Source organism: Melozone crissalis, unplaced genomic scaffold (assembly GCF_028551555.1).
Source record: "Melozone crissalis strain CALT ecotype California unplaced genomic scaffold, PUWL_Pcris_2 ptg000004l_1, whole genome shotgun sequence".
NCBI lineage: Eukaryota > Metazoa > Chordata > Aves > Passeriformes > Passerellidae > Melozone > Melozone crissalis.
In genome coordinates this window covers 41,861,337-41,888,990 of record NW_026535782.1, presented here as the reverse complement: position 1 = coordinate 41,888,990, position 27,654 = coordinate 41,861,337, and the positions used below count along the sequence as shown (strand labels likewise).

General features: G+C 48.4%; 1 protein-coding gene across 5 annotated transcripts in view; it reads left to right on the top strand.

Annotated features, from left to right (window-relative positions):
• Positions 1 to 1,125: 1,125 nt before the first annotated feature.
• The window catches only part of CACNA1I (calcium voltage-gated channel subunit alpha1 I), a 164,560-nt gene continuing 138,031 nt past the window's right edge, over positions 1,126 to 27,654 (top strand). For 3 of the 5 annotated variants that reach the window (XM_054270703.1, XM_054270684.1, XM_054270693.1), the window contains exons 1-2: positions 1,126 to 1,745; positions 14,411 to 14,712. In XM_054270703.1, the coding sequence (XP_054126678.1) occupies positions 14,432 to 14,712 (281 nt within the window). In that variant the 5' untranslated portion in view covers positions 1,126 to 1,745; positions 14,411 to 14,431. The remainder of the gene's footprint in view (positions 1,746 to 14,410; positions 14,713 to 27,654) is intronic. The other 2 variants (XM_054270665.1, XM_054270675.1) reach the window with 2 other exon arrangements.

Sequence of the window (27,654 nt, the reverse complement as noted above, 5' to 3'; positions counted from 1 at the left end):
TTTCTCAGTGTGATGAAAGTGCTTGGTTTCCCAGCCATTTGTAGTTTAGATGTGTTAATTACCTTGACCCAGCCATTCTGGCCATGCACTGCAAAGTCTGTGACAGCTGGAGTGGACATTGTCTTGGTGAGCAAGGTTTGGAGAGGCTTTGTGGAACCTGCAAAGAAGCAGAGGAACTTCTGGGCTGCATTGTTGTGTCATACCCTAGCTGGCAGCTGGGCATTTTTTTTAGCTTCTTATTTACAGGATATGCCCATAGTAGAAGCAAGAATGTCTCCATGTCTTGTAACATGTGGAATTTTATTGGCCTGAACAGGAAAAACCATGAAAGGCCTTCAGGAGTGTGATGGCTTCCTGTAGTGTCTCTTTCCCAGGGTGGACTTGGGATCCCCACTAGGAAAACTGAAGGTTGGTGCTTCGAGAATGAAGGGCCTGTGCTCACATGGGGCAGGGCTGCTCAGCCCCAGAATGGGACCAGTGGGGGCAGATGGATGTGCTGGGCCTCCATTGGATGAGGCTGGGGAGGCTGTACTCTGTTCCAGCCACTGGAAGGTGGGATTCCTGCACATTATCCATCCCCCTCATTTCCCCTGGCTTCACAAAGTGCTGCGGGAAACTAATTTGCAGAGAGTTGTTCCCACCCCCTGAGTTCCAGTAACAGATCTGGGAGTAGGATGGGGCGGAGAGGAGGGATTGGTTTTGAGGGAAGGACTTTTGGGGGGAGGGTTGTTTGTTTTTTTAACTCTTCCCAAATGATAATTCTCTAATCTGCTTGATCTGTGGAGGGACATATGCTTAAAAGTTCAAGGAAAGGCAAGCATGGTGAGTGCAGTGCCCACCCAGAAAGAAAGGATGAGTGGGCTGAAGGCAGGGGCAAACCAGCTGTCCTGAGACCCCATTGTGGATGCAGGTGTGTGGTGCTGTGCAAGGAGATTTCTGCCTTTCCTCCTGTGTTGTCAGAATTCCTGCATTCTGTGCCTGTAATTGTAGGTTCCCCCAAAGACATTTGGTGTCACTGTAAGGACGGTGTTTCACTCTCTCTGCCTGTACAGTTATTCTCTCTCTCTGTGCAGTTCGCTCCATAAGCCGGTGGCGAACATACCATGAGACAGCGAGAGAGCGAGACAGACAGAAACCACACACCAGCCCTTCCTCCTCACTTCCCCACCATGGAATAGCTTACCTTGCCCCCACCCACACCTCCATCACCTCTCAGCGTCCTGCAATTATTCTGACCCTCTCTCTGGTCTTTTTGGAAGGAAGCTTCTGTCACTTCTTAACACCACTCGCCTGGAAAAACACACAGAGGCAAAACCCCCCAAGCCCTCCTGTGAAGGAAGAGGTCCTTTTTTTTAACCTCTTTTTGTTTGCTCTGACTCCAGAGCTTCAGACTCCAGCCTGAGCAGCCACAATTTCTTACCATGTATTCTCCTTTTAAACCATCTCCTTCCTGCACACGCTCAGTCCTCGCAGGCACGGATCTAACACAACTCCCCGCTCCTCGCCGGCAGGTTCTCTGCTCCCCATCACTCAGCTGATCCTGATCTTTTTTTCTCCTGTTCTCCCCACCCCGGGCACCGAGGTGTGTGTGTCTGCGTGTGAGTGTGCCTGTGTGCAAGGGGGGAGGTGGGGGGGCCTTTTTTTTATCTCGGTGGGGGAATTTTTTCAAAGCATCTTCATTATTATTTTATTTTGCTTCTCTGACTTGGAGACTTCTCCCTCGGAGATTTCTTTTCCATGCAAAGGTAGGTGAGACGCATGCACACCTGGCTAACCTTGTGTCTGTCTCGTTTTGCTGTCCTTTTAATAGAAAACTTGTGCCCACCCGTGTACCTGCATCATTCCTGTTCTGTTTCATACCTGTTTCCTCTGGCAGAAGTAAAAGCTGAGGGTAGACATGTCTGTAATGGGAATAATTCTGTCTTTCCAGAGAGGAAAGTTGTTTCTGTGTGCATGTCCGGTGGTACGTGTATGTCCGAGTGCAGCGCCCATGTATGTGAAACTGCCTCTGTTTACCCAACAAGTAGCAATGATTGATTTTGGTCTGTGTTTTGGGCACTGGTGGTGGTGGAAAGGGAACAACTGTGTGTCCAATAGTTCGTGTCCACGAGCAATTGCAGCAGGGGATGTCTATCTCACAGATAATCAGCAGCTCTTTATACGTGACTGTAAATGATACAAGGAGTGTGAATAATTCCAGGAATTTCAAATTTAGCCCTGGTTAGTTTGTTCTGTTATGATGGGGAAGGATGGTGGGAAAGAGGGAGGGTTACAAAATCTCCTCCCTGGAGAGGTAACTGCCTGAGACTTGTAAATACGTAACTTTTCCCAAAACCTTCTCACTGTTTAGGGTCTTCTTGGGTCTGGGGTATTGTTTTGTTTTTGGTTTTTTATTTTTTCCAAAACAAGAGTTCGGTCTTGGATTCAGGTTTCCTAAATTGTCTTTTCTTGTTTTGTTTATGGTTGTTATTGTGTTTCAATTGCATGTGCAACATCCTGAAAAGGGACATGGAATAGGATGTACTTTAATTCAGCAAAATGCATCATCTTCTGTACATCACTGGAAGCTGTTGGCTGGAGTCAGGGGGTGGAGTGGGGTGGAAACAGAAGAATTAGAAAAGAAGAGAAAGAGAAATAATGTTAGACCTTGTTGACTGGCAATTATCAGGCATATTTTCTGCCAGCACTGGTTTTCATAACCCTCTTGATGGTTACCTTTTGCTTCTTGGTAACAGCAGCTGCGTGAAAAGTACCGGTGGCTTGAAAAAAATAAAAGGCCAGAAAGAAAAAAAAAGCCCCAAATATATATATAATTTCCCTGCAAATTATTGCAGAGGAAAATGGTAAACATCTAAAGCAGAACTTGTTGTGCATTTTCTCTCTGCTAATAGGAGGTGTTTATCTCATTGATCTGGGGGCTGCTGCTGGTTCTGTGTCCCTGTCGCTTGGAGGACTGCTATGTAAATTGTCAGTTGTTTCTGTGTGCTATTGCAGAGCTCCTGATCTTAGATTTGGGCTGGTGACTGAGGATTTATTACCTCAAAGAAGGAAGAGGTCTGCTGACCCTCCATCTCGCTTACCCCTCAGTGTTTTAACTCTGACATGCAAGCTTCTCTATCAGTGGAAAGAAATGCTCAAGCACATTCGTTTCTCAACACCCTATCTGCAAAGAAACTTTTAACTGAGAGCACTGCAAAGAGAATCCAAGAGCCCCATTTTGCCCCCGTTCCCCTTTATGTTTTTAAGGACACCTTGTGAGCAGCTCTCCCCCAGCCAGCACTGCCCCTTTCCTGAGGTCTGGGCAGGCACACAGCCTCAGGCAGGGGCAGCTCCCTGCAGGGGTCTGAGAGCAGCTATTCCTCTCTCCATTAAATAACAAAATAGTTTCATGGCATGGCCATGGATGTGAGCTCCCTAGAAGGGCTGCAGTGCATGCCTGTCGGTGGAGGTCTGGTGCCACATCCTCTCCCAGGCAGGGATGGATCTGGGCACGGCGCTGGGGTGCTGCCCACGGCCAGGGCGCCTGCACCAGGCTGCCTGGGCACGGGGGCAGTGCCTGCTTGGCAAAGCCTGGGCCCTGGCTGCAGCAGGAAGGTGGGGAAACGCAGCTTCCCTGCAGATCTCACTGGAGAGCTGTGTCTAAACACTGGCCACCTCCATGCACCAGGAGATGCACACGTGGCTTGCCAGGAGATCTGGTAGTGAATATCTCAGAGGAGAGTCAGGGGGACAAAGAAGCAGCTTTGATCTGCCACATCTAAGGGGTTTGCCTTGTGAAGCCTGGATCAATCTGACAGTGCCTATTATAAAGGGGGTTATGCCAACCTGTTTCATGTTTTATCTTTCAAAATCTCCCCTTGTTGCTGCCCTGGGAGTGTTTTCAGGCTGTGCATGTGGCTGATGCAGGGCCAGGTCGTCCACAGCCATCAAGGGAGTGAGGGGAAGCATCATGTGAGGGGGATGCTGTCTCACAAGGAGCTCAGTGCTTGTCTGTGGCCTTGGCTGGGGTATGAGGAGATCAGCTGGGCATCCTGGGGTCTATCACAGGGCACCTACAATGCTGGGAGAGCTTTCCTGTGTCCTCACTCCTGTCCCCACCAAGAGCAGCACTTTCCCTGATGGTGCAGTCCTGAGCACCCTCAAGGTGCCAATAATGCACCTGTGTCCCAGGCTGCAGTTCTGGCATCTCCTCTAGTCCTGGGGTTGTTTGCTTGCTCCTTTCCACCAACCCACGTCCCACCTGGCTGCATCTCTGCTGCCTGATCCACTTTTGCAGACCCCATGTGTCCATGCCCAGTGTGACGTGGTGCCAGCCTTACAGCCCTGCTTAATGTTAGAGCCCTGCAAGGCACACCAGGAGGATGTCCCACACCAGGGTGGCTTGTGCTGAGCCCTGGCCACCTCTGATTTTGGGAGAAGCCTGCAATTTCAGGCTGTGCTGCAAAGAAGCCACATGCTTGGTCAGCTTTTTTTCCTAGTGAAAAAAAAAAAAAGTTGAAACTAATTTTTATTCATTTTTCTCAAAGAGAACAAGTGTCTACAGCTGGTAACTCATGAAAAGCACACACAGTGTTAGGAATCTTTAAAAGAATGGGGCACTGATTTAAAATAAATTTAATCTTTTATTAAAGTGAAGTCCCAGTCCTGCACATTCAAGCAAGCAGGTGAATTTCTGCAGTTGCCCAGAGCCTTACTAGAACCTCTGAGTCCATGGGTGGGTTCAGAAATCAAGTGCTACAGGTGCACCTGCAAGATCATGTAGTACCATTTCTTAGTTATATTAAAAAAAAATATTAGATGGGATAATGTAGAGCTGATTTGAAGGGTGTTCAAGATCTGTAAAACCTCAAACTGCTCTTGGAAAGCAGAATTTCCTTGTCAGTTATGCAGAGGTACATTGCTGTTTATAATGACCTGATATAGGCAGCTTATTGGTTTATTCATCTGTGTCTGAAGTGCGTGTATTGAAGCTCCTAGAAATCACATAGGGGTTTGAAAAATGTCTTATACTGATAAAAAATTTATTTAAGTCCTCTAATCATAACTCAAATTGCATAAATCAACGCAGTAACTTTGTAATAAACTCTCTCTGCCGGTGCTTGTCAGGCCTTGGTGTTTGAAGCACCGCAGTGTGCCCTGAAGAGCAATCAGCCCAGTGTATCAGGGACTAATTGCAGTGAGGAGATGTCAGAAAATGCCTCCTCTCCTGCCTTAAGCTGGAGGTGTGTGCTGCTGTGGTGGCATGGGAGGGAGGTGCTTTCTGGGCCAGGCCAGCCTCAGTCAGGGGGGCTTTGCAGATCCATCCCAGTCCGTGCAGCCTGTGGGCTCCTGGTGTGGAATCCTGCTTGTTGGGGTTTCCTGCAGCAGCCTGTGCTTCCCAGCACCTGCAGAATGCAGTGCAGAAGCCCCATCTCTGTGTGATCAAGGCAGGATTGGAAGGGTGCCTTCAAAGGCAAAGGTTGTTACCCTCTTATCAAATGTGTGTGTGTATTAAAAGAAAGCAACAAACAGTACCAAGGGTACTGCTGGTCTCCGCTTCTGACATAGCCACCATCTGCAGCTTGGGCACCACATCCTGCTCCGTTGTGCCTTGATGTAAAGCTCCGTGGGGACATCCCTGGAGGGCAAGCAAAGGGCAAATCCTTATGGAACTACTGGATCTGGGGCTGTGGGGTTGAACAGGGTGGAGAGGAGCTGCTGACCTGTGCTGTTGGTAGCTGGTGAGGTGACAAATGCCAGGGATTTCACTGCTGTGATGTGGCTGCTGAAAATGCTTGTCTGGTATGATCATTAGGATGGGGGGCAGAGGGTAGGGAAGGTTTATATTTCCTTTCTCTGAGGTGTCAGAATTTGGCCGTGGCTACAAAAACACTGCTGTATGGAGAGCACAGGTGGGGTTAGTGGTGTTAATCCTTGCTCAGGTGCTGCCTTAGTGTCTGTCTGGCAGGCTCAATTAAGTTGCTTTCCAGGACAGAGGTTAGGAATGGATTTTCCTGCAGGTCAGACTGTCAGGAGTGGTTGGGATCCTGTTTCTGCTGCTGCATGTGTGTGTTTGCCTGTGTGTGCATGTGTACAGTGTGCCCAGCACTATCTTGCATCTCACCTCTGAGTGGAGACTTTGGCAGTGCTGATGCCTTCAATTGCTTGTCTTCCTTGAGCATTTTCCCCCTTATTTTGCCTTTAAACCCACTCTGAATTTGGCAGAGGGAATGGATGGAGGTAGGGGGCAGAGTAACTCCTTATGGACTGTTTCAGACTGGGTTTTCTGGCAAGGCTGCAAGGATTTAGCTTGGATATAGGGGTCCCTTTCAGATCTGTGGTTAGATGTGCTTGCACTGGTGTCTTTGCTGCTTTTCCGTGATTGCTATTCAAGTAACTGTCCCAGCTGTGTTTTTTTTTCCCTGGTGACAGCAGGGAGAGAAGGGGACTTTTACTTTTAAGCTAATGTAAATGAGCAGCAGTGTCAGTAATCAAGTCATGTGGGATGCAGGGGAACCATCACAAGGTCCTGTCCATCTATTGACCTGACACTGAACAGTCTGTAGGCCTTTGCAGAAGAGTTAGCAACATTGCCTCTTCTATGCTTCTAGAAGTTTCCCATCTTCAGAGCCACATTTATTTCCCATATCCTCTCTCCTTTCTGGAGGCAGAGCCTGGGGCATCATCACACTCCACATAGCATTAGCTCCCTTCCTGTTTTTGTTTTTGCCAAGAGTTAGTTTGCTCCAAATGCGTAGCTGTGTTTATGCAGATTATCTCCTTTGGAGGGATTGAGGGGGAGAGGTAATTTTTAGGGAGGAGAGAGGTTGTAGATGTAACCCTTGATGCTCCCCAGAGCTCTTCATATCATGTTTCCTTTAGATGTGCTGCTTACTGTCTCCACCTCCCCATTTCCATTTTCACCCCAGGGAATCCACTCTCCAGATGTGAGTGGTGATAGTGAGCTGGGAAAAAGTCTGGAGGTGGTGAGGATGCTTGTGCAGAAGTGGGAAGTTGCATTCAGTTCTGTGCTGTGACAGGGACCAGGGAGTCTCCTGGGGTCTCCCCCACTCCTTGTATGCTGCTGTTTTCCTGCTCACTCCAGCAGGTCCTGAGGGGACACTGGGTTGGGCACTGGGATCGAGATGAAAAGGACAGAAAGGTTGATACAGGAAGGATAATGCGAAGCACTGCTGGCTCGGCCTGTGTGGGAGCAGCCCCAGGATGCCCTTTTCCATGCACTTTAGAGGTGCAGTGCCTGGGGCAGCTGTCCCGGTGGTGGGCAGGAGCTGCAGCTCTGCTCTCCCGGCATGGGCTTCTCTTGGAGGCACAGCTGAGGTATTCACAAGTTTTGTCTTTCCTGCTAGCACTTCAGGATCTGGGTTCTGAAGGGCTAAAAGTGTGAGGATGGCCCCAAAGCCATCATTGCTGGTAGCCTATGACACCACTATCTTCCTCTTCATCATCCTCATCTGACTGACTTAATTGCCATGTTCACTGCTGACCTGAAGGAGAGTGTAAACAGCACATTAATGACTTCCCTGGTGATGAGAAATCAGGTTTTTCCCTGCCAGTGGAGATGCCGTAAAATAACACAAAGGTCAGAAAGATGAGTGGAAAATAACTTACTGAGATTAACCTTAGGAAAAACGCAAGCTGATGCATCTGGAGGCAATCAAAAATGTGAAACATGGGCTCTGGTGAGGGACAGGGAAGGGAATGGCTCAGGCCACGAGAAATGGCAGTAGATGGCACATCAGACATGGCCTCGCAGCGTGACAGGGCCAGCAGGAGCCACGGGGCTGGCAGTCCAGCGCTGCGACACCCGGGACACGGGTCCCGGCACAGCCTGCTGGGCGACACCTGCACGGAGCCCCCCGGGACTGGGGAGATTCATCCACGAGCGAGGATTCAGCGCTAAGGATGCGCGGCGTGGCTGAGCACGGGTTTGAGCGAGAGGCTGCGGCAGGAATTGTCCCAGTGAAAGGTGTCCGTGCTCACTGGGAGGAGGAGGAGGCATCGCTGGCGATGTGCAGAGCAAAGCCGTGCGCCGGGAGAGCGGGGCGGGTTTGAAGGGAAAACACTGACTCCAGGGCAGAGTCTCCACATGCAGATGGATCTGTTGTGGTAAGGAGTCATGCCCAGAAGGAGATTTTCAGAGTCTGTTCACTTGGAACACCAAAATTGAAAATGCTTTGTTGAAAACAAGTGTGCATATCCTCTGGGAAGTAGTGGGATGAGGTTAGGGTCCTCAGCAGCACTCACCTGGGTCTCAAACCCTCCACATAGTTAAAGTCAGGTCAAGATTTTCCAGTGGGAAACTTCTTTCTCCTCTGTTTGCCTATACCCAAAGTGACCATGTTACCCCTGTGTCTTTTCTTCTCTCATTGTTTACTTTTCCCCCCTCCATCTCTCCAGCAAAATTTTACTGATCTCCATAACATCTCCTTTGGCTTGGCCAAAGGCTCCTTAGCAATGCAAGTAGATCCCCACTTTGCTGTGCCAGGGACCAAAAGAATGGACAGGATGGGGCTGTCCCAGCAACATGACAGGGAATTGGACACTGATACATTGGACATTGACTGTGATCATGAGGGTGGGAGTATCCAAGAGATCAGAGCTTGCTCTTTCTACAGCTGCAAATGCAGTACAGGTTGAAGGCAGGGCATTGTTGAGACTTCGGGACAGACAATTTGCTTATTTTGTCCTGTGCTGGTTGGACCGCTCCTTCACCTGCTCAGTGGGATGCAGGAATTTCTTCTGCTCCCTGTCCTTAACGGGAGGAGGGGTACAAAATGACCAGGGTGAGGCTGCCAAGCACTCAAGCAAATCTAGCAGAGGGTAATAGCATGTGTGGAAGAAGGCACAGCAATCAATCAGCATGCAGCTGCAAAGGCAGCAGGTCATGGGCATTTGACCAGGGCAGGGAGCTTGGGAGAACTTGGCTCTGGTGCAGGCCATGGGTGTTGTGCTTCAGGGGCCTGTGGGAGCACCAGCATCTCCAAGCAATGGATTTGGGCACCATTTGGAACACTCTGTGCTGGCTTTCTGCCACATCCCATTGCAGGTGGAGGTGCTGGGATGCTGGAGATGTGAGAGCTCCTGTTTCAAATCAAGTGCTAAGAAAAGTGACCCTGTTCCTTCCTAGCACTCGTAGAACCCCCCCCACACACAGAGGCAGATGAGAGCAGGCAGAGAAACACGCCAGTGCCAGCTGAACACGCACACAGAGGGAGCTGGGTACCACTAATTACATTGTACCACGACAAACGCTGCAAATGTGAAACCTGTATGACTAACACATCCCTGCAGCCAGACACAGGCATCAAAGGTAGCGCTTGCCACTTATAGCAGCAAACAGAGGCGGGCTCGTGGCCGTGCTCAGCAGAGCCCGGGAGGCTCCCACAGCTCCGGCTGGGGTCACCCACACGCATTCCCAAATATGCCACACACACAGGCACCTCCTTAAACAAGTCTGGGCCTGTGCAAAGCTGGCTGCAAAATTGGTGGCCCAGATGCTTGTCAACTTTTGGATGGATGTTTGGAGATGATGAATAAATACGTGTGCCTCAGGTGCTGCTCCAGCTGATGGGACCATCTTGATCTCCCTAGCAGCACCAGCTGGAGGTTGTCATTTTTGTCCCTCTTCTGCAAGGGTGTTAGCAGGACAGAGTGGCTGCTGTGCTTCCTGCTGCTTCTGAGTAATGGGTGACTGATGGTGATGGATGGTTTGGAAAGGACTTGTGTGCCCTCAGAATGGAAGGTGCTGTGTTTACATTTAAAGGAAATGCGGTCTGCACTTTCGTTTTTGACATGGACCCCAGTGTTGTCTGTGTGAGCAGTGCACAGACAGGAAGGAACAGCTCTGAGGCAATGTGGGCTGTCAGGGCACACAGGGTTAGGGATGATGGTGGGGAAGGTGAGCTCTGAGCATGGTCCCAGGTGAGAGTGGAGTTGTATCCCCCTGGACTCTGGGTGGATTCCCTCCAGCACTGGAACAGTGCTCTGGGGACCTCTCTCTGGTATTTCCCTCCCCTGGCTGGCTGCAGAAGGCCCTTTCACTGTCAGGCTGCAATAGTTCAGAAAGGGCTGTGTGAGCCTTGTAGGGGTCCTGTCAGCCCTCTCTCACCCACGGCCCTGTCGGCCCCCTGCCAAGGGGGCAGAGAGGAGGTGGAGGCTGCTGTGGCTGGGCTGTGGTGCCTGCAGGACACCTTGGGCTGGCTCACTCATGGCAGCTCATGGCACTGACAGCCCTGGGATGCCAGCTGAAGCCCTAAAGGGGGAGTGTGTCTGTGCTGAGACTTCTGCAATGCATGGCAGGAAGTGACATCGGCCTTTTTGGACAGACACCTCTAACCTGTAGCACTTCTCTGCATTGTGATATTTTCTCCTTTTATTCCTAACCAATTTCCACTTCTCATTAAGTCCACGCCTTCTCTTGCTGTTTTAGACCATCCTTCTCCCTTCCTGCTCAGTAGTCTGGCAGGACCAGGTGCTTCTGGGGCAGGGTTGAGCCAGAGGCTGTCAGCCTCTCTAGTGCTTGCCAAGGCAAGGAGCTCCGTGCCAGCACACGTGCCCAAGGCAGGTGTGAGTGCAGGCTGCAGCACCAGTGGGTGCTCAGCTCAGGATGCTGCTGGCTTCAAATGGCCCTTGGGCACGGACAGTGCAGACTCAAGACCTGGCTCCACAGAAGGGTTTGGCACAGGCTGTGCAGGGAGAGAAGCAGGAGGAGCTGCCAGCCCACAAATAACTTCCCTTCCCCTGGGAGGGAAGTGCGGCTGGTGTAGCATCACTCCTCCAGTGTATGTGACTTTTGCAGCGGAATGTTTTTGTGTGTTTGGGGGACGTTTAAGATAAGTACAGGCTGGGGAGGGTTTGATTTTTTCTAGTGGGTCTGGCCTGCTGTACTCTCTGGGGTTAGGCTTGCCTGAGCAAAAGGCTGAGTGAGCAGAACATGCATCTGGCCACCCCACAGCCCTCATCTTGAATCCTTGTCCTCCTGTATTGCCCTTGTCGCAGTAAGCTGCACTTGCACAAAGGGGAGGTTAGAGGCATCCCAAAGACAAATTCTGGAGATTTATAGTGCTGCTGAGTCTTACTATAACTGCCTTTTTTCTGGGTAGGAACCCTCTCCATTGATGCACATTTCTCTGTGTATGCAGATAAATGCATTTGCCAAACTCATTCCTCATTTTGATTTAAACAGGGCTCCCCGGGTTGAAATACTGTAGCAGACTGACTCCAACGAAGTTACAGAGCAATGCTACAGCAAGGGAAGGCCCCAGATTGCAAGCCCAGAAAAAACATTAGTATTGCATGAGTTGTAGCCTGACAAAAATAGGGGAAATAGCTCATTCCAACCCCCACATCTGAAATGGTAGCAGAGACAGCCCTGGACCTATCTCTGGCAGGAAAACCACTCTACTCTTCTTTGAAGTTGAGATGGGAGGGCTCACTGTGTGAAGAGCTCAGAAGTGCCCCAGGGCTTGATTTTCCCCTCCCTCTCTTTTGACACAGAATATTAATCCTGCTTAATGTAGGAAATACATCGTGATCACAGCCTTGGGAGGCAGAACAGGATTTAATCTCAGGAAGGTAATGGGTATTACTCACATCTCCAGTGGGGCAGCTGTCATTCAAGGACTGTATTTAGCTTCAGGACTTCCAAAGGGATTCACCTGGCCCTGTGTCCATATGAGCCCTAATGAGTCAGTCTGAGCTACACAAATCAGAGTGATGAACTGTGTGTGATAAGCACGCTATCCAGTTTGTGCATGTGTGCTTCACATGGACAGAGCAGCGTCCCTGAGTCCCAGGTGCATCCAGCAGTGTGAGATGGAGGAGAGGCCCTGGATGCTTGCTGAAGGGAAAGCAGGGAAATGCTGATGAGGTTGTTCCTCCTGTTCCTTCTCTCAATTGTACTGGTAATTATGAAGCTTTGTACGCTGCAGTTTGGAACTGTCATGGCCTCATCAGTGTGCATGCTCTGAGCACCATAATAAGTAATTCCTCCTGGCTGTCTCTGCTAATCTTTCTCCTCTGTGCTGTAATGGGAGGGAAGTTAGGCTCAGCCACAGCATGTTAATAGACTGCAAGGGAGCCAGCTCAGAGCAGGCAATGGGGAGCTGGTGGGAATGGGGAATGAAAAAAGTGGTACAAGTAGTTGCAGGGGTGCCCAGAGTCAAAAATCTGCTGAAAGTTTTTATGAAAACAGTAGTGATAGATGGTGAGAAGGATGCACTGTACATTTCTTCACAGGGCTTAAAAAATTACGAGCAGCATCCCAAAGCCAGTCGGGAGACATGGTATCTGTTCTTTCCAATAGCTGCAGGCCTTTGGGATAATGAATTCTAAGAGTCTCTCTGCTATCCCCTCAGGGACACTGTGTCTGCTTTCTAAACCCCTGCACTTGCTGCTCTTTATTCTGACAAATACCAAGCCTCGAAGAACAAGCAAAGCTTTGGATCAAAGTGTCTGTTGGAAGCAGGAGGCTGAGGAAACAGGATAGGTAGGCAGAGGTTTCAGGGTCTCATCTGGGAACCATGGGGCACTGCAACCTGAGGTGGAGTGGTTGGCAAGCCTAACAGATGAGTGGTGTGGAGAGCGTTGGAGATCACAGATCCAGCAGTGTGAGCATCAAAAGGGCCACGGGCTGAAATGTCAAGGGTGCATTGCTGAGGCAGAGCAGCGTGAACAGAGCCCCTCACAGGCTTTGTGATCCTAAAGTGAAGAGAGCTGAGACAAGTGCCAGGGAGGATAACCTATGGCCAGGATGTGAGGAGATGAGGTCTGGACAGACACATCCTTTCCTGCCGCTCATCATCCCTTTCTGCACTGCAGCGTGTCTGAGGGCTCTTGTGTGGCTTTTAAATCTGCACCTGCAGCATGGGCACTCCAGATGGTTGAGCATGCCAACGGGGTGAAGGGAAGGCAACCAGCAGTCATTGGCCAAGCTCTCTTTCCTGAGAGTGTCCCTGTAACTCCCCTCCAAAGCCAAGCCTTGGAGTTTATTTAATTCCCCTCAGTCTGAGAAGCCACTTCCACTCTGCTATTGAATGCACAGCACCCAGGCAGCAAAATTACATTTTTAGTAAAAATTTGGTGTAGTTGCTCTGTAGTGTGCAGGAGTGTTGTGGTTCAACCCTGGGTGGCAGCTAAGCCACACACAGCTCCTTACTCACTGCCCTCCAGCTGGAATGAGAGGAGAATCAAAAGAGTAAAAGGGAGAAAAAGGCAAAAAGGTGAGATAAAGGCAGTTTGATGGGTAACACAAAAGTTGTGCACTCAAGTAAAGCAAAAAAAAAGGAATTTATTCACTTCTTCTCATGGGCAGGCAGGTGTTCAGCCATCTCCAGGAAAGCAGGACTCCATCACAGTTGGGAATACAAATTCTGTCACTCCAAATGTCCCCCTTTCTTCCTTCTTCCCCCAGCTTTATGAGCTGAGGAGTTCATATGATATGGAATATCTCTTGGGTTACTTGGGGTCAGCTGTCCTGGCTGTGAGACCTCCCAGCTCCTTGTGCATCGCCACCCAGCTCACTGGGGTGATGTGGGAAACAGAAAATGCCTTGGTGCTGTGTGAGCCCTGCTCAGCAGTGACTAAATCATTGGTATCATCAACCACGTTTCCAGTACAAATCCAAAACACAGCCCTGCTCCAGCTACTGTGAACAAAATTAACCCTTCCCCAACCAAAACCAGCACAGGCTGCCAGTGAGCTTGAGACCTGCTCTTCTCATGCCCACCCACTCTCTCTGACCATTCTGTTTAGGGAAATAACTTCTGCAGCTCGTGTTCGTGGCGTTTCCACTGCTCCAGCATAGGAGAGCTCAACAAGCTCGAGTAAAAGGTGCCTAATGTTTAATCCTGCTTGTGTTACAGCTCACTGCTTGAATGAGTGACTGCTGTGTATGGGTTTGGCAGGCATTTCTCAGTGTCAGTCTGATGGAGCCTGTGCAATGGTGAGACTCAGGGCCAGCCCAGAGTGCCCTTGCATAGAAGAGCTGGGTCAGCAAAGCTGCACCTGGAGCTGGCAGGGCTCTGTTAGGGACCGCCAGGGCAGGATGGCTCTGTTGTGTGAGGATGGGCCCGTGCTGTTCAAAACATTGTGCTCTGTTCTGGTGCTCAGGCTGCCTCCAGAAGAGGGGCCAGCATCCCCTGAGATGGTGCAGCCCTCTGCCAGGGGTCTCAGGGGCTGCAGGGATGGTTTAAATGGCAATGGAGGGGACCAGCCAGAGGAGTCTTTGTGGAGAGGTGACTGGCAGAAAAGAGTTTAAAACTACTTCAGCACCAAGTGGTTTATCACTTGTCAGAGCCATCAGTCCTGCAGCTCTCCCCTGCTCTGCACTTGCTAGAAGAGCCCAGATGTGCTGTGCTTTTGCTGCTGGTTCCTCGTGGGATTTAATGTCTCTTTCTCGCCTCCCCTGCAGGGGTTCTCGCTCGTGGCTGGCATGGCAGAGTACGTCCCCCAGGCTGCCTCCACCTGGCCTGCAGGCCCTCAGCCCCCTCACACTCCTGCCAGCTGCCCCCTGGAGCCTGTGGATCTGGGCATCTCGGAGCAGCCAACGCCACCGGAGCAGCCGCCCTCCTCCCTGGAGCTGGGCGAGGATGAAGAAGTCACCTCCCCTCCGGATCCTGACGTCCCCTACCCAGACCTGGCCCCTGTTGTCTTCTTCTGCTTGAAGCAGACCACCAGCCCACGGAGCTGGTGCATCAAAATGGTGTGCAACCCATATCCTTTCTGAGCTGCCCCTTCTCCCTCCCTGCCTCTGGCTCCCTCCTGCCCCGTCCTCCCCTCATCCTGCCCTCCTGGGGTGCCTTGCAGGTAAGGAATAACTTTTATTACGTTTTTAACAACCTTCTTTGTTCATTGCTTGTGTTTAAACAGAACCTTTGCTGGTGTGATTAAAGGACATTGATTATGAAAGAAGGGACTTCAGGAAGAGCCACTGACAATCCCAGGCACAGGGTCTGGGAGTAGGGAGAGTGGAGGTGTGAGGAGAGGTACATTAGAAAGCCTGTTCTTCCCCTTCCCAGCTCCCTTTTTGCCTGGGACAGAGTAGGATTTGCCAGCCCAGGAGCTTTTCAGACTGCCATGAGCAGTGGAGGTGTCTGAAAACAGAGGCTTTACTGAGAGCTCACCTTGCCTTAGTGAGGGAACCACCACTCGTCCACCCTGATTGCAGGGAAACCCAAGTGACCCCTTGCCTTTCCATGGAGTACATGTCACTGTCCTGCCAGGGCCTTGTTGGGATGTCTGGCCAGCAATGAACAGGACAGTGTGTGCTCCACACAGCCTGGGAGAGATCTCTGGGACATGGGCACGTTCTCCCCTCCATGGTCAGCAATCACACACAGGTGTTGTCACTCATGTATTGGCACTGCTGGGATGCAGGGACCCTCCTGCCACTGAGTCTGTGATGCCTGCAGCATTTCATTTCCAATGAAATCCACCTGCACAGCTCATCACCAGGAGCCTGCCAGTGTGCCCTGTGGCTCCAGAGGTATAAAAGCCAGGTAGAGAAGAGCAGTTGTTCCCTGAACTGTGGGATCGTGGACAGCGTGGAGGAAATGCAGAAGAAGATGAGTCATCAGAGAGGTTGGTCTGAGATTTTTATGGGAATGTTTTTCTAGCTGGAAATCTCAACTGGCAGCACTTTCTGCTGGGAAGTTCCTTAGTTCCTAGTTGGGTGGGTATTAGCTATGAGGATGGCTGCTCTGGTTTTGATGTATAGACTAAATCTGAATGTCTGTGCATACAGTGGAGCCTAGCAAAATGTTTCCAAGAGTATTTTCAGCTTTAAGAGCCTAACCCCGGGTGAGGACTTGAAGTAGTGTCAGCAGTAACAGCTGACCTTAAATGGATGAGATTTGTTTTAATTTCAAGTGTAGGTAAAGGTTTGTGTTTGAGCTCTGAGCTCTTGTCTTAAAGTTCAAAAGCCACTGAAGAGAGGTTGCAGTCTCAAACACAGGTTATGGCTGAGAACACATTGGAGATTTAGATATTTTGCTTTCTTTTCCACTGGCTGCTCTATAAAATTTTAAAACTTTGTATTGAATTATGCATTGCTTTTCTATCACAGTGTGCCTGTGCTAGTTATTATGTCCTAGGAATCTTGTCCCAGCATGTGGTAGAGCAGGACTCAGAGTAGAGCCCAAGACATTTGTGTCACGATAAAAGGCTGGATTTGGGAAGTGAAAGAAGAGCAACAGCATGGGCTTGGGATGAAGGCTTGCTTTTGGATGAGGGAAGGAGGTTGTGGTGGAAGAGGAGCCTGTCCTTATTGCTGGCTAAAAAGTCACTCAAAGTAGTCCCTCCAATCTGGTATATTGCAAGGAATTTGCTTTAAGTTGTTGGAACTATTATTCAAGAAATGGGCCTGTTTTAGTTTTTAAGTGTTACTTTTGTCCTAATCTGCAGACAAATGTGTTCTTTGACTTGGAAAATGACTTTTTCTTATTTGAAACTAGACAAAGGAGGAAAAAGTCTCATCCAATCACCTGTTGATGACCTTACATGTGGCCACCAGGGAGTGAAGGGCAGTGGTGGGGCTGCTGGAACCTTTTGGAAGGGTTGTGTCAAACCTGAGGTTTCAGCTCAGCTGTGTGATTTTGGGAGATTACATGGCTAGTGGAGACTGAGAGGTGAGGATTCAGCCCCTGCTCTGATTTCCTTTCAACCCCTTTTTAAGAGGCTCATGAAACAAATGTTTACCTTTTTTTCTCAAATGAGGGTTTGCTTTTGCACCCTGAAGGCTTTTTACATGTAATCATATGCTCTTGGCATCACACTCAAAATTTTTTAACAGCACCATAGACAGGATACATTTACATGGCCTGGTGGCAGATGCCTGGCTGGGAATCAGACCCTTCATAAGAGACACTTCTATGGAAATCAAATCATATCTTCTAGGAATTGGTGTGCTTGCCTGCTCTTCATCCTTGTTACACTGAGCTATTGGGTCTCCAATGTGCTTAAGCTAAGCAGGGGCAGGAGGAGCCACTGTCATAGGTCAACACCTGGCCTTTTGTGAAGATTCAGCAAAAAGATGGGGCATTCATTAAATGCCTATTAATCTTCTTGTGGAATTTTTTCCTGGATTAGAGCCTCACGATTGCCGTTGTGGAAGTACTGTCAATGAGATTTAAAAAGGAAACTCTGATAGTTAAGGGCCTTGTAACAATTTTTTTAAGCACGAGGTCATTAACCACCAAATTTCAATTTAGGTAATTGCATTCTAACTACTTAAATCCCCCTCTCCTGGAGATTATTTTTCCTTTTGTGAGCAGTCCTGCAATTTTGTTATGTGCTATTAAACAGCTGCCATATTGCTTTGCTGCAGTGCAGTAATAGGAGAAAGAACCACTCATTTCTTTGCTTTAAAATTGCTTCTGGAAGCATGTTTGTGTAGAGATGTGTGATGCTATCATTGCAAAAGTTGTAGATCCCAACTCCCTTTTAAGAAGAGGACTATGATGCCTGTGAAAGTCCATGTGTTTGTCCCCAAAGGGAGTATTTGCTGTGTTTTTGCTGTTGTAGTGTGTGGTGAAAAGGAGCCTGATGCTTTTGAGTTTGGTGAGTTGAATGTTTTTGGGATGGCTTTACCTATAGCTCAAGTGAATGCATGAATAACTTTAGTTTATTGGAAGCAGGTATTTTTAAAAATTTATTCCTAATATACTTTATTAGAGACAGGTAAGTGCTGTTTCAGCTGGGTGTGCAATGCAGCTCAACAAGCACCTGGAGCCTGGCTTGTCCCTGATTAGAAAGGAGTTGCTGTGATGCAGCACATGAGCAGCCAGCCAGCTGGTTTGCTTAGGTTAATTTGTGCTTTGGTAAGCAGAAGGCTGGACCACTTGGAGCTGTAGATCATGGAGCTGTTGCAGGTACAATGTTAATACAGTCCTTATTTGAGATATGGTTATGAAAATACTGGAAGATTATTTTTTTTCCTTTATAAAACCTAAACTCTGTCATATAGGATTTGAAGTCAAGCTTGGATGGGGAATAGGATGAAAAGCATTAAAAAACGTGTTTCTAAACCAACTGCATAGCATTTATCTTATGAATTTATAAAATGTTTGGGACTAAATAATGGGTATGGCACATGGCACCTTACAAATGGATTCTCGTGAGAGGCTCTGCAGTTCACTGCTCTGTCATTTTCTTGCTTTTTATGTACCAACCCCTTGGTGAAGCTGTTGGTCCTTTGGGCTTCTGTTTTGCTCTCAAGCAGTGAAGTGTTGCATTTCCAGCTGATTTCAGTGGTGTGGGAGCAGCAGGTCAGATCCCAGATGAGCCAAAGCTTATGTGCACACTTAATTTTTATTACTGGGAGCTGTGTTTCACAGAGTACTGAGCAGGGTGACTTCTTACAGCTGTGGCTTGACTCTGTGTACTGAGGAGCTGCCTTGTAGCTCATTAGCTTTGAAATCCACTGAACAGCCACTGTTCCTGCTGCCGAAATCCCACCTTGCTTCTGGAGATACCTTTCCTGTGGCTTTCACTGGTAGCATTGTCAGCTTGGACCGTGTGCTCTGTGCACAAGGAAACAGGACTGGCCTTGAGCATTTTGGCTGGAATCAGAGGAAATCTCAGCATTTATTCCCCACAGGGATAATTTATATATGAGTCAGTGCAGCATGGGATGGCTGGTAATGGCAATAGTGATGTTTCATGCTGGCACTGCCCCTGAGAGCCAAGTGCAAAATGAAATTTTGGAGACGATAAAATGTGTGAGTGGATTGGTGCTTTTATTGGTGGCAGAGGCAGGAGGTGCCACAGTGCATGGGGACTGTGGGCTGCCAGAATCTCTTCTTTTTGGGTGCTGTGTGGTCAAGGGCGCAACAACCCCACTGCTCATTAAGCTTTGGGCAAATGTGTTATATATGTAAAATATGCCTATGTCAGATACCAGTTTGGGCAATTAGTTTGTGTCCAGTGAAGTTCTCTGTGCACATTCTGTTGTCTGTTGTGCTTGTTTCTGCCTTAAGTTTGTAGACTGTCAAACCCTGGACACACTGTTCTTAATGACTGGCTGTAGTTATATGATAAACCAGCATAATCTGCAAATTTATTGCAAATCTTGTAGTAGTTGATGACTGTCTTAAGGTCTGAGTTCCTGTAATCATTTGAATTTTACTTTTCTTTTTCACATGTGTTTGTGTATATAAATAAAAATCATGGTTTTCTGCATCTCTAGTAAGTAGAGAGAAGCTTAGAAATGTGACCAGAAAGTGTAATAGTACATCAAAAATTGAGTGGCTTATGAATTTTAAGCAGCGTTGATCATTCTTGAGAACCTGGGGATTGTGGTTTTCTGCTCTTGGGGTCATCAGTATCAGCTTTTAGGTGCAGATTTGAAAAAAAATAATTTATATGTTGTTCATATGTCTCCATTTTAAGGGCAGCTCTCCTGTCTCTCTTAAAAAGCCTCTCTCAGAAGACGCATGAGGAATCTGGCATTTACTTGAGGACTTTTTACAGCTTTGTATGATTCTAGGTAACCTGGCAGGTGTTGCTGCTGTGCCCTCCTTCCAGCCAAGGAGATATCTCTGTACACCCCAGCCCCACCAAGTGCATGATTTATTTTTCTCTGTGAGAGGTTATCTGACCCCTCTGCACTCCTCAACACTCTGAGTCAACTTTGCAGTTGCTCCTGTTGCATGGGCAGCTGAGATGGCCAGAGCTGTGCAGTGGGTGTGCAGTGCTGGGGGCACTGCTGTTCCCATGGGCAGTGCCAGATGCTTGTCAAGCTTTGAGGGAGCAAGGCTGCTTTAGGCTCTGCTGGGTTTTCTGCCACTCTGCCAGCCTCCCTGCTGGAATGGAGCTGGCTATTAGCAAATAAGGGTCACTTCTAATAAGTCAGTTGTTGGTTATCTTGATTAATATGTGAAGGCACTGAATGCAGTGGATCAATCTATCATCAAGTGCTCTCCTCCCCTGTTGTGCCTTAAAGCAGACATGTCTTACCCTTGTGAGCTGACCCTTAATTTCCCCATTAATTTTCCCCTTGGAAAGCTGATAGGCTTTACCCCATCTAACTCCACCTGTCTGAAAACCATCCGAGGTCTCTGTACGTATTTGACAGACTGCAGCAGGAAATTGAGTGTGCCTAGCTGAGCCTCTGTCTTTAGAGGGAGAAGCAGATCTCTGGAAGTTCCTGTTCTTCCTTTAGCAAAGAAGTAGTTGCTGGATAGCAGGCTGCAGCATTTGCATTTAGGATTGCTATGCTGTTTGGTTTCCCAGATGCTCTAGAAGAAGGCAAAGGGAAAGACAAGGAGCAGGTTTGGTTTTGGAAATTGAACAGTCTGAACATCTTAATGTTTCCATAACGAAATATTGGGTAATCTTAGTTTTGTGGGAGAAGAACTCCATCCATCTGGACTCTGGATTGGGGAAAAGTAATTCTCTGAATCCCAGCTTTTTCTTAGCATAGCTGTTTCCTGATTGTGGTTGGTAGGCAGGTGGCAGGGGAAGCATGATAGAGCTCAGGGCCTTCCCAAGTAGCTGGGAAGGAAGTTGTCTCCACAAAACTAGTGACAAGGGAGGGCCATTAGTGCGGGTCATTTGATGTGCAAATTTACGAGGGAAGTTTAGAGGAACCATTTGCACAGTCAGATGTGGTGTAAATGGAGTTTAAACTCCTGCATTGTCATTAGTAGCACACAAGGGATGGATATGTTTGAAGGGGATTTGCATGCTCGAGATCTGTAAGAAATTGGCTGGGTTGTGTGTATGTGAGATGTATGCAATTTCAGGCAAGTGGGCAGATGTAAAGGGATGAGGTCTAAATTTGGCTGGCTTGCAAGATGGCCCTGGGTATCTAAGCACAAATGTTGAAACAGGATAAATCCCTGCCTCCCATCCCTTTAGCTTAATCCCTGGAGGCTTCTTTTTATAGTGAGAACTCAAAGACCATGGTTTGGAAATGAAGCAGGACAGCAGCATGTACAAAACCAGGGCTCTGACTGAAGATTTAATGTTCACAGGGTCTAACACAGCTGGAAATAAAGCTGAAAATTCGTGGTGCATCCTTACTGTCTTCATTCCAAGCTCTGAGCATTTTTGCTGTTATTGAAGGATGGATTCCTACTGTTGGAGGAGGGGCTATAACAGCAAAGCACAGAGGAGCCTGTGGTTTAGGAGAGGGTTATTCCTGCTGTGTGTTCATAGTGCCCTGCTTCCCTAATATGTTTCAAACCCAATAAAAGACCTTGTAGGCCTCCTACATGCCCTGATGCTTTAGGAAAGCAGGGCTAGGACTCTTACTGCAACAGCTTTTGATGAGGTGCCTTAATATGGCAGCTGGGTTTATGGCCAATGAATGTGGAAAGTGCAGGGAAGCAGGGGAGAGAGCACAGAAGATGCAAATCATAAAATTGACTGGTGTAAATCAGTGTTATTCTGTTATACCTAGTAAGAACAAATGTGTATGCACCAGCCATTGCTCTTCAGGTGGGGCTGGGGAGATTGGTCTTGTTTTGTCCTGCAGCACCGTGTATGTGTGGCAAGCTGGGAGTATCTGGTATTGCTGGGCCAGAAGAGAGGGCTGGTGTGCTCAGCTGGGATGCAGGGATGGTAACAGTGCCTATGCTGAGGGACATCCCACCCCTCTGAGGAGTGCATTCCTGAACTGAAACAAATGCTGAAAAACCTTTCTGGAGCATATTGTGCTTATTCACCGGAATATATTTTGCCTTAGAGATGAGAACCATTTATTCTTTGAAAAATGGTTAGTTTGCCTTTTTCAGCCTTTGTGAACACTGAAGCAGGGCGTGTTAGAGTGCCAAAGGGGCTCCTGTAGGAATAGAAAGGGCAATAAAAATGCTCCTTTTGAGTTCAAGACCTATAAAATACTCTGACCAGACCTCTAATTGCATGTGTTGTTATAACAACGTGAATTAACCACTAACAAATTGACCAGCTGCTTATTTGAGCACTTGACACTCTTCCCACCCTAGACCATGGGAGCTGTGGGTTGTGAGCATAATCCTTGACAGGAGCTGCTTCAGGTGGGGGACAGGCAGCAGAGCTGCAGCTCCTCTGCAGCAAATGGCCTGCAGCTGGTCCCAGTGGGGCTGAGATGGGGCTGTGAAACACTCGGCCCATTACAGACCTGGGGAGAGAACAGGAGCAAAGGGTCTGCCAAGCTCTAAGCTGGAAAGATCTTTGTGTTCCTGGAGAAACACTATCTTTGGATAGGCCCTGTGTTTTGGTGTAGGAAGGCTCTAGTCTGGTGTAGGATGGACCAGGCTCAGGCTTGCACCCACTTCTGTCTTGTGCTTGCTTTGCCCTCTGGTCCTTGGTCAGCCCCTTCCTGGAGTGCCTGGTGTATCCCTGTGCCACTGCCTCTCCTGTACTTCCCTGAGTGCTGAGGGGCAGGGAGCCCAGCCCAAACACATCCTGCTTGAAAAGTGCTGCTCTTAAATGGGGTTTTACAGCCTCTGGCGGGTAGGGCAAAGGGGTGAGGGCTGAGAGTGGTGGGGAGGGCCACCAGCTGGGGCTGCCTGTTCTGGGGACAGATCTGGTGGTGGATTGGGCTTGCCCTGCTCTTTGTCACTGCTGCTCCCCGGGCTGTGAGTTTGTGCTGTGCTGTCTCCTGCTGGCTGTGCTCCTCTGCCAGGGAGGGGCTGCTGTCCCACCTGCCTCCCCTCCCTGGAGGGGCTCTCTGGGCTCAGCTGTGCAAATGAGAAGGAATCATCTCAGGAAAGGCTTTGGAGGAGGGGAGGGGCTAGCTCAGGGGGATGGCTTTTTATCCCATGTCAAGAAAACAACAGAGCTGTGACCAGCAGCCAGGGAATGAGGCTGAGATGAGCAAGGAAGGCAGGTCAGAGTGCAGCTGGACTTGTAAAATGAGAGGTGAAGTGTGGAAATGAAGACGTAAGATGCTGATGGGGAATGATACATGGAGTTTATCTAGGCTGGGAACAGGTGATGCAAATCCCTGCTGACCTTGGCAGGCATCTCAGCAAACCTTGAAATCAATGGGATTGAAGGCAGCTGATGGACCTGGGACAATCAGCACGAGTGCTTGGTCTCTGGCTGCCGTCAAGGACTGTGAAGTGAGAAGCTGTTGTGATGGCAGTGCAAGCCTTGGCTGGAGAGCCTGCACAGCTGTTTGGGGGGCTTGGTGAGCAGTGCTGGGGCTGGAACAGCTCTCACCTGCCCATCCTGACTGCAAGGTCAGCATGTGGGGATGGAGATGGAAAGTTCATCTTGGCCTTTCTCCAGCTTTCTCCATGCCCATCAGTGCAGCCTGGGGAGGGGAGCTGCTCCCTCAGGGGGAATGGGGGATGTGCCAAGCTGTGATGTGGGGACCATCTGTCCCCCTGAGACAATGGTGCCATTTACACTTACGTACTGCAATTCATCCAAGAGGAAAGATAAATCTGTCCTGGTTAATGATACATCACACTCTTTGCTTATCCTTTCTTCCTTTAGTTTTCTCTCCCCCAGTCTCCTCTTGTCATCACCTACTGTGCTTCAGTCTATAAAAGAAGCCATTGCTCCCCCTCCTTGAGTGTGATTTGATGTTTGAGTCCCTGCAGCTCCTCTAGCAGACTCCCCTGTGACTAGCCACCCTGTCTATCCCTTTTCCTCTCTGTCTGTGTCAGTCTGTCATTTCCCCCCTCTTTTATTATTTCCCTTGCTGTCATTCCTGGGCTTTGCTGTGAGCAGCCTGTCTGCACTGACTGTTCCTGCCCTTGAATTGGCTCCTTCTGCTGAGTGCCTCTCTTGGCCAGCATTGGGGACACCCAGCTCCTGGGGTGAAAGGTCAGGCCTTAAAGGGAGACCTGGAGGTGGGATTTAAACAGAGGACATCACCCACTGGCTTATTTAGAATGAGGAAATGGCTAGGGCTCTGCAGAGGTGTGAGTTTACCTGTGAAAATAGCAGATTTCTGCTGTCTCTGGAAGGGATTTCTACATGGCAGGGTGGGATTGCTTCTTCCTTGTACTCACAGGCTGCTTCCATCCCCTTTAGAGTATTCCAAGCCCAGCTCAGCTGCTGTGTCCCTGTGCTCTCTGACCTGCTGGTGGCACCTCTGATACCCCCATGCTGAGCTGTCAGTGTGCAGGAGCACTGGGCTCATTTCTGAGCTGCAGAGTCCAAGGGGTGGGAGCAGGGCCAGGCTGCTGGAGGTGACCGCCTCCTGAGCCACCCTGGGTGACACCTGCTGCTGGATCAGCTGGCCCTGGCCTTCCCTGGGCTGTGGCTGGTGCTAATCCCTGCTAGCCAGGTCTGGCTCTGTGGGCTGGCACAGACAGATGTGAGCTCAGCATGCTGGCTGCGAGCTGTGTGCCTGCAATCTCCTGGCCCTGTGCCCCAGCTTGGCAGCTGGGCAAGGTGCTCAAGCATTCACTTGCAAAAGTTGAACCAACAGTGCTGTCTCAGCCTTGTTCCTGGCCCCTGGACCTTTGTGAGGGCTGTTTCATCCTGACTTTAATAACTTGGTGTTGTTTGTCACTACTTCCCCAGGGTAGCAAAAAATTGCTGAAATACTACAAGGGCTTTAAGACTGGTTGTAGGAGCTGGATGCTGGGAGAGGCAGAGGGAACCAAATGTACCTCTTGGGGGATTTCTCTTCTCAGAGTCATGGATTAAAAAGGCTAACATCAGTACAAATTCATCCAGGAGAAAGCTGCTGAATCCAGTGCTTGTAATGCCAGCTCTGAGATTTGCATCAACAGGCAAGAAGGGAAAGAAGGAAAGAAAACACATGGTAAAATATTAACCTCCCTATTGGAACAGGCAGTTTGCAACAAACAGCAGCTGTTCTCTTTCATGGCATGAAAGATGTAGGAGCTCAATATTTGAGGGTGGAGAAATATTTTCTTCCATGCAGAGGTTGATAGTTTCTCACATCAAAGATCCAAAATATCTGCTCATCTTTCAAGCCCTGCTTATTGTTTGGAAGCACACTGAAACATCAGTACTTGGCAAGTCTGCCTTGCCCCATCATTCACACACCCCAAAAGGAAATCTCCCTGTCTTTACCTGTATCCTGCATCTTGCTTTGCAGCCAAGAACGCCTCACTCTAGTGTTCCCCTAAGAATACCATGTCTTTATTTTCTACAAAATGTTCTAAAGATCATTTACCAGCCAGCTAGCAGATGTTAACAAGAATTGTTAACAATAATCAAGCTAAAACATATTTGAGAAAAGTAGGTTTTTTGATGTATTGCAGTTTTTATGTAATTATTTTTGTTCACGTATTTATCAACTTGCGATGTAATTTTTGCTTTGAGTAAGTCTCTTGGGTTTGTAGGTGATTTGGGAAGGCTCTGCTTTGTCCACACGTGAGATTCAGGCGAGACCTTGAACATGTTTGTCATGAGTGAGTTATATTAAAAAAGACAGGCTTATAGAAGTGCAACAGTAATAATATATTGCCTTTGGTACTGCCTGATGTTCAGTGCCACTGGCCAACTGTGATATTTCTTAATGAAGGGTTTTTTCCCCTCAAGGCAATTTTTTCTTGCTTTTTTTCTTTCCCTATGACTCCTTTCTGATTAATTTTCTTGATGAAGGAGGATCCTTCCCAGCTTGGGAGTTTGCTCCTCTCCTCTCTGTGCTTGCTGACCCACTGTTTAGCAGCCTTGTGCTGGCAACTGCTCTTATCTTCCCATCTGGACCCCTCTCTGGAAGTGGGATTTCAGTGAGTGGAGGAGGCTGTAGATGTTATCCCACTTGTTTTATGCAGGAAAGTCCTTTGGAGACAGCAATCTTCTCACTGTTTTCTTGTAGCATTTTTTTCATCCCATGTTATAGTTTCTGATCTTTTTGTTTTCTTGTAGGTTGACCCTGTTGTCCTTCCCTGTGTAGACAACCTCTTCATATTATATGTTTTCTTCCTTTCTGGGTGCTGAGTAATATTTTTCCTTCTTTTCCTGCCCAGCAGGATCTCTGAAGAACCTCACACAGTTCATCCAAGGGCCAGAACACAAATAGAACCGAAGAAATGCAAGACATAGCTTCCATTGTTACATGAGTTAGTAGCATGGTTTTCAAAAGCTGTCCAACTTTTCCATTGTAGCAGTCTTTTTATCCATTAATAAAACATTCATTTGAGGTCTGGGAGGCAGGGATCAGGTGAAATTCTGGGAAGGATGCTGAAGTGGGGGACTGAGAAGCTGAGGAGGAAGATGAGGCCGCTGGGTCAGGCAGGCAGCAGGGATCTGGGGTGGAAAGCTCATCCACCAGGTATCTGCCCTCCAGAGTGGAGGGGCTGGGCAGCAATGGCATGGGGGAGGAAAGCAGGGTGGGTGAGGAGAGGCTCTGGGCTGGAGGGCTCGGCCTGCAGCAGGAAGGGGTGAGGTGGGAGCACCCCACGGAGTGATGGCATATCCCTACCCTAGAGCCTTTATGCTCTGCATTCCTACTGATTTCTGCTTCCCTGCTGCCAGCAAACTCCTGCGAGCTCCCTGGCTAAAGAGGTGTCACATTACTGTCCACACTGATGCCACCCCTCCCTGTGGGGAAAAAACCAAACCTGAACACGTGAACCTACAATGGAAGGTTGTGTTGTGAAGGTGGTGTGGAGAGGGAGAAACTGAGATTCCACATTCATCCTTAATTCTGTCTTCATTTGTTGGGTTGAGTCATATCAAACGGTCTCTCCTGAGCATATTCAGAGCATGTTTTTTTTTTTTTTTTGCCATGGCAGCTAATTTATCTCCATTTGGATGGGTTATTAGAGGATGAGTGAAAGGGGTCTTGGGTTACCCTGCTGCCCAGTGTGGAAGCAGTGTTTTGTAGCATCCAGCAGCAAATGTTAGTAAAAAAAACCATCTGGGACACTTAAGAACAGACAAAATAACTTTTTTTATTTGCAGTCATTGACATTCAACTTAGGTTTTCCTCATAGCAGTCATACCTGCTATGTAAGTCTCAGCTCAAGCTGCCAATCAAATGAAGCTCTAAGCAAATGAGACAGGGTGTTGGAAGGAAGAGGAGTTTGTGGTAGGATTAATTAAAATTAGTGTTATCAGTGTAGCTGCATGCAGCCTTCCACCATATAGGTCAGCTCTCTCTGAAGCCTCAAGTTTCCCCTACAATGCCATAATTAACTATTAAAGTAGGTACTTAAAAAAAACATTCCTCCTCCAGAAAACCATAACCCAGGATTTCTTTTTCAAAGCACAGAATTAATTGCATCCTTCCACAGTGTCTTTGAGGTGCTGTTATTTCTTTAAAATGCATTTACAGCATATTGTGATATGTCACACATCCTTTAAATATCCAATAGCTTTTTAACTTTTAAAGATCTATTTCACACTTAGTGGCATGTCTGTAATGCATTTTTCTGCAACGTGTGGCAGATGTCTGGGGAAACTGTGTTTGCTCCCATATGGGGGTTATTTTGCTGGAAAATGAAAGAGGGTTGACACTTCATTTGATTTTCCTGAGCTGTCAGATCAGGGATTCTCTATCTGGGTGTGAGACATGAATCCAGATCATATGTAAACTGCACAAGGGAAGATGTGCTCCCTTCCCTGGCTGAAGGGGGACTTCCCATTGAAGAACATCCTCAGAGGGCTACAAGGGGGAAAACAGGATGGGGAGGTTTGCTCTAGGATCCCCTGCTCCATGGGACTTTCCAGTAAGCTCTGGACATACAGAAGGAACATCAAGACTGTACTTGGACCTTCCTCTAAGAGAAGGAGGCA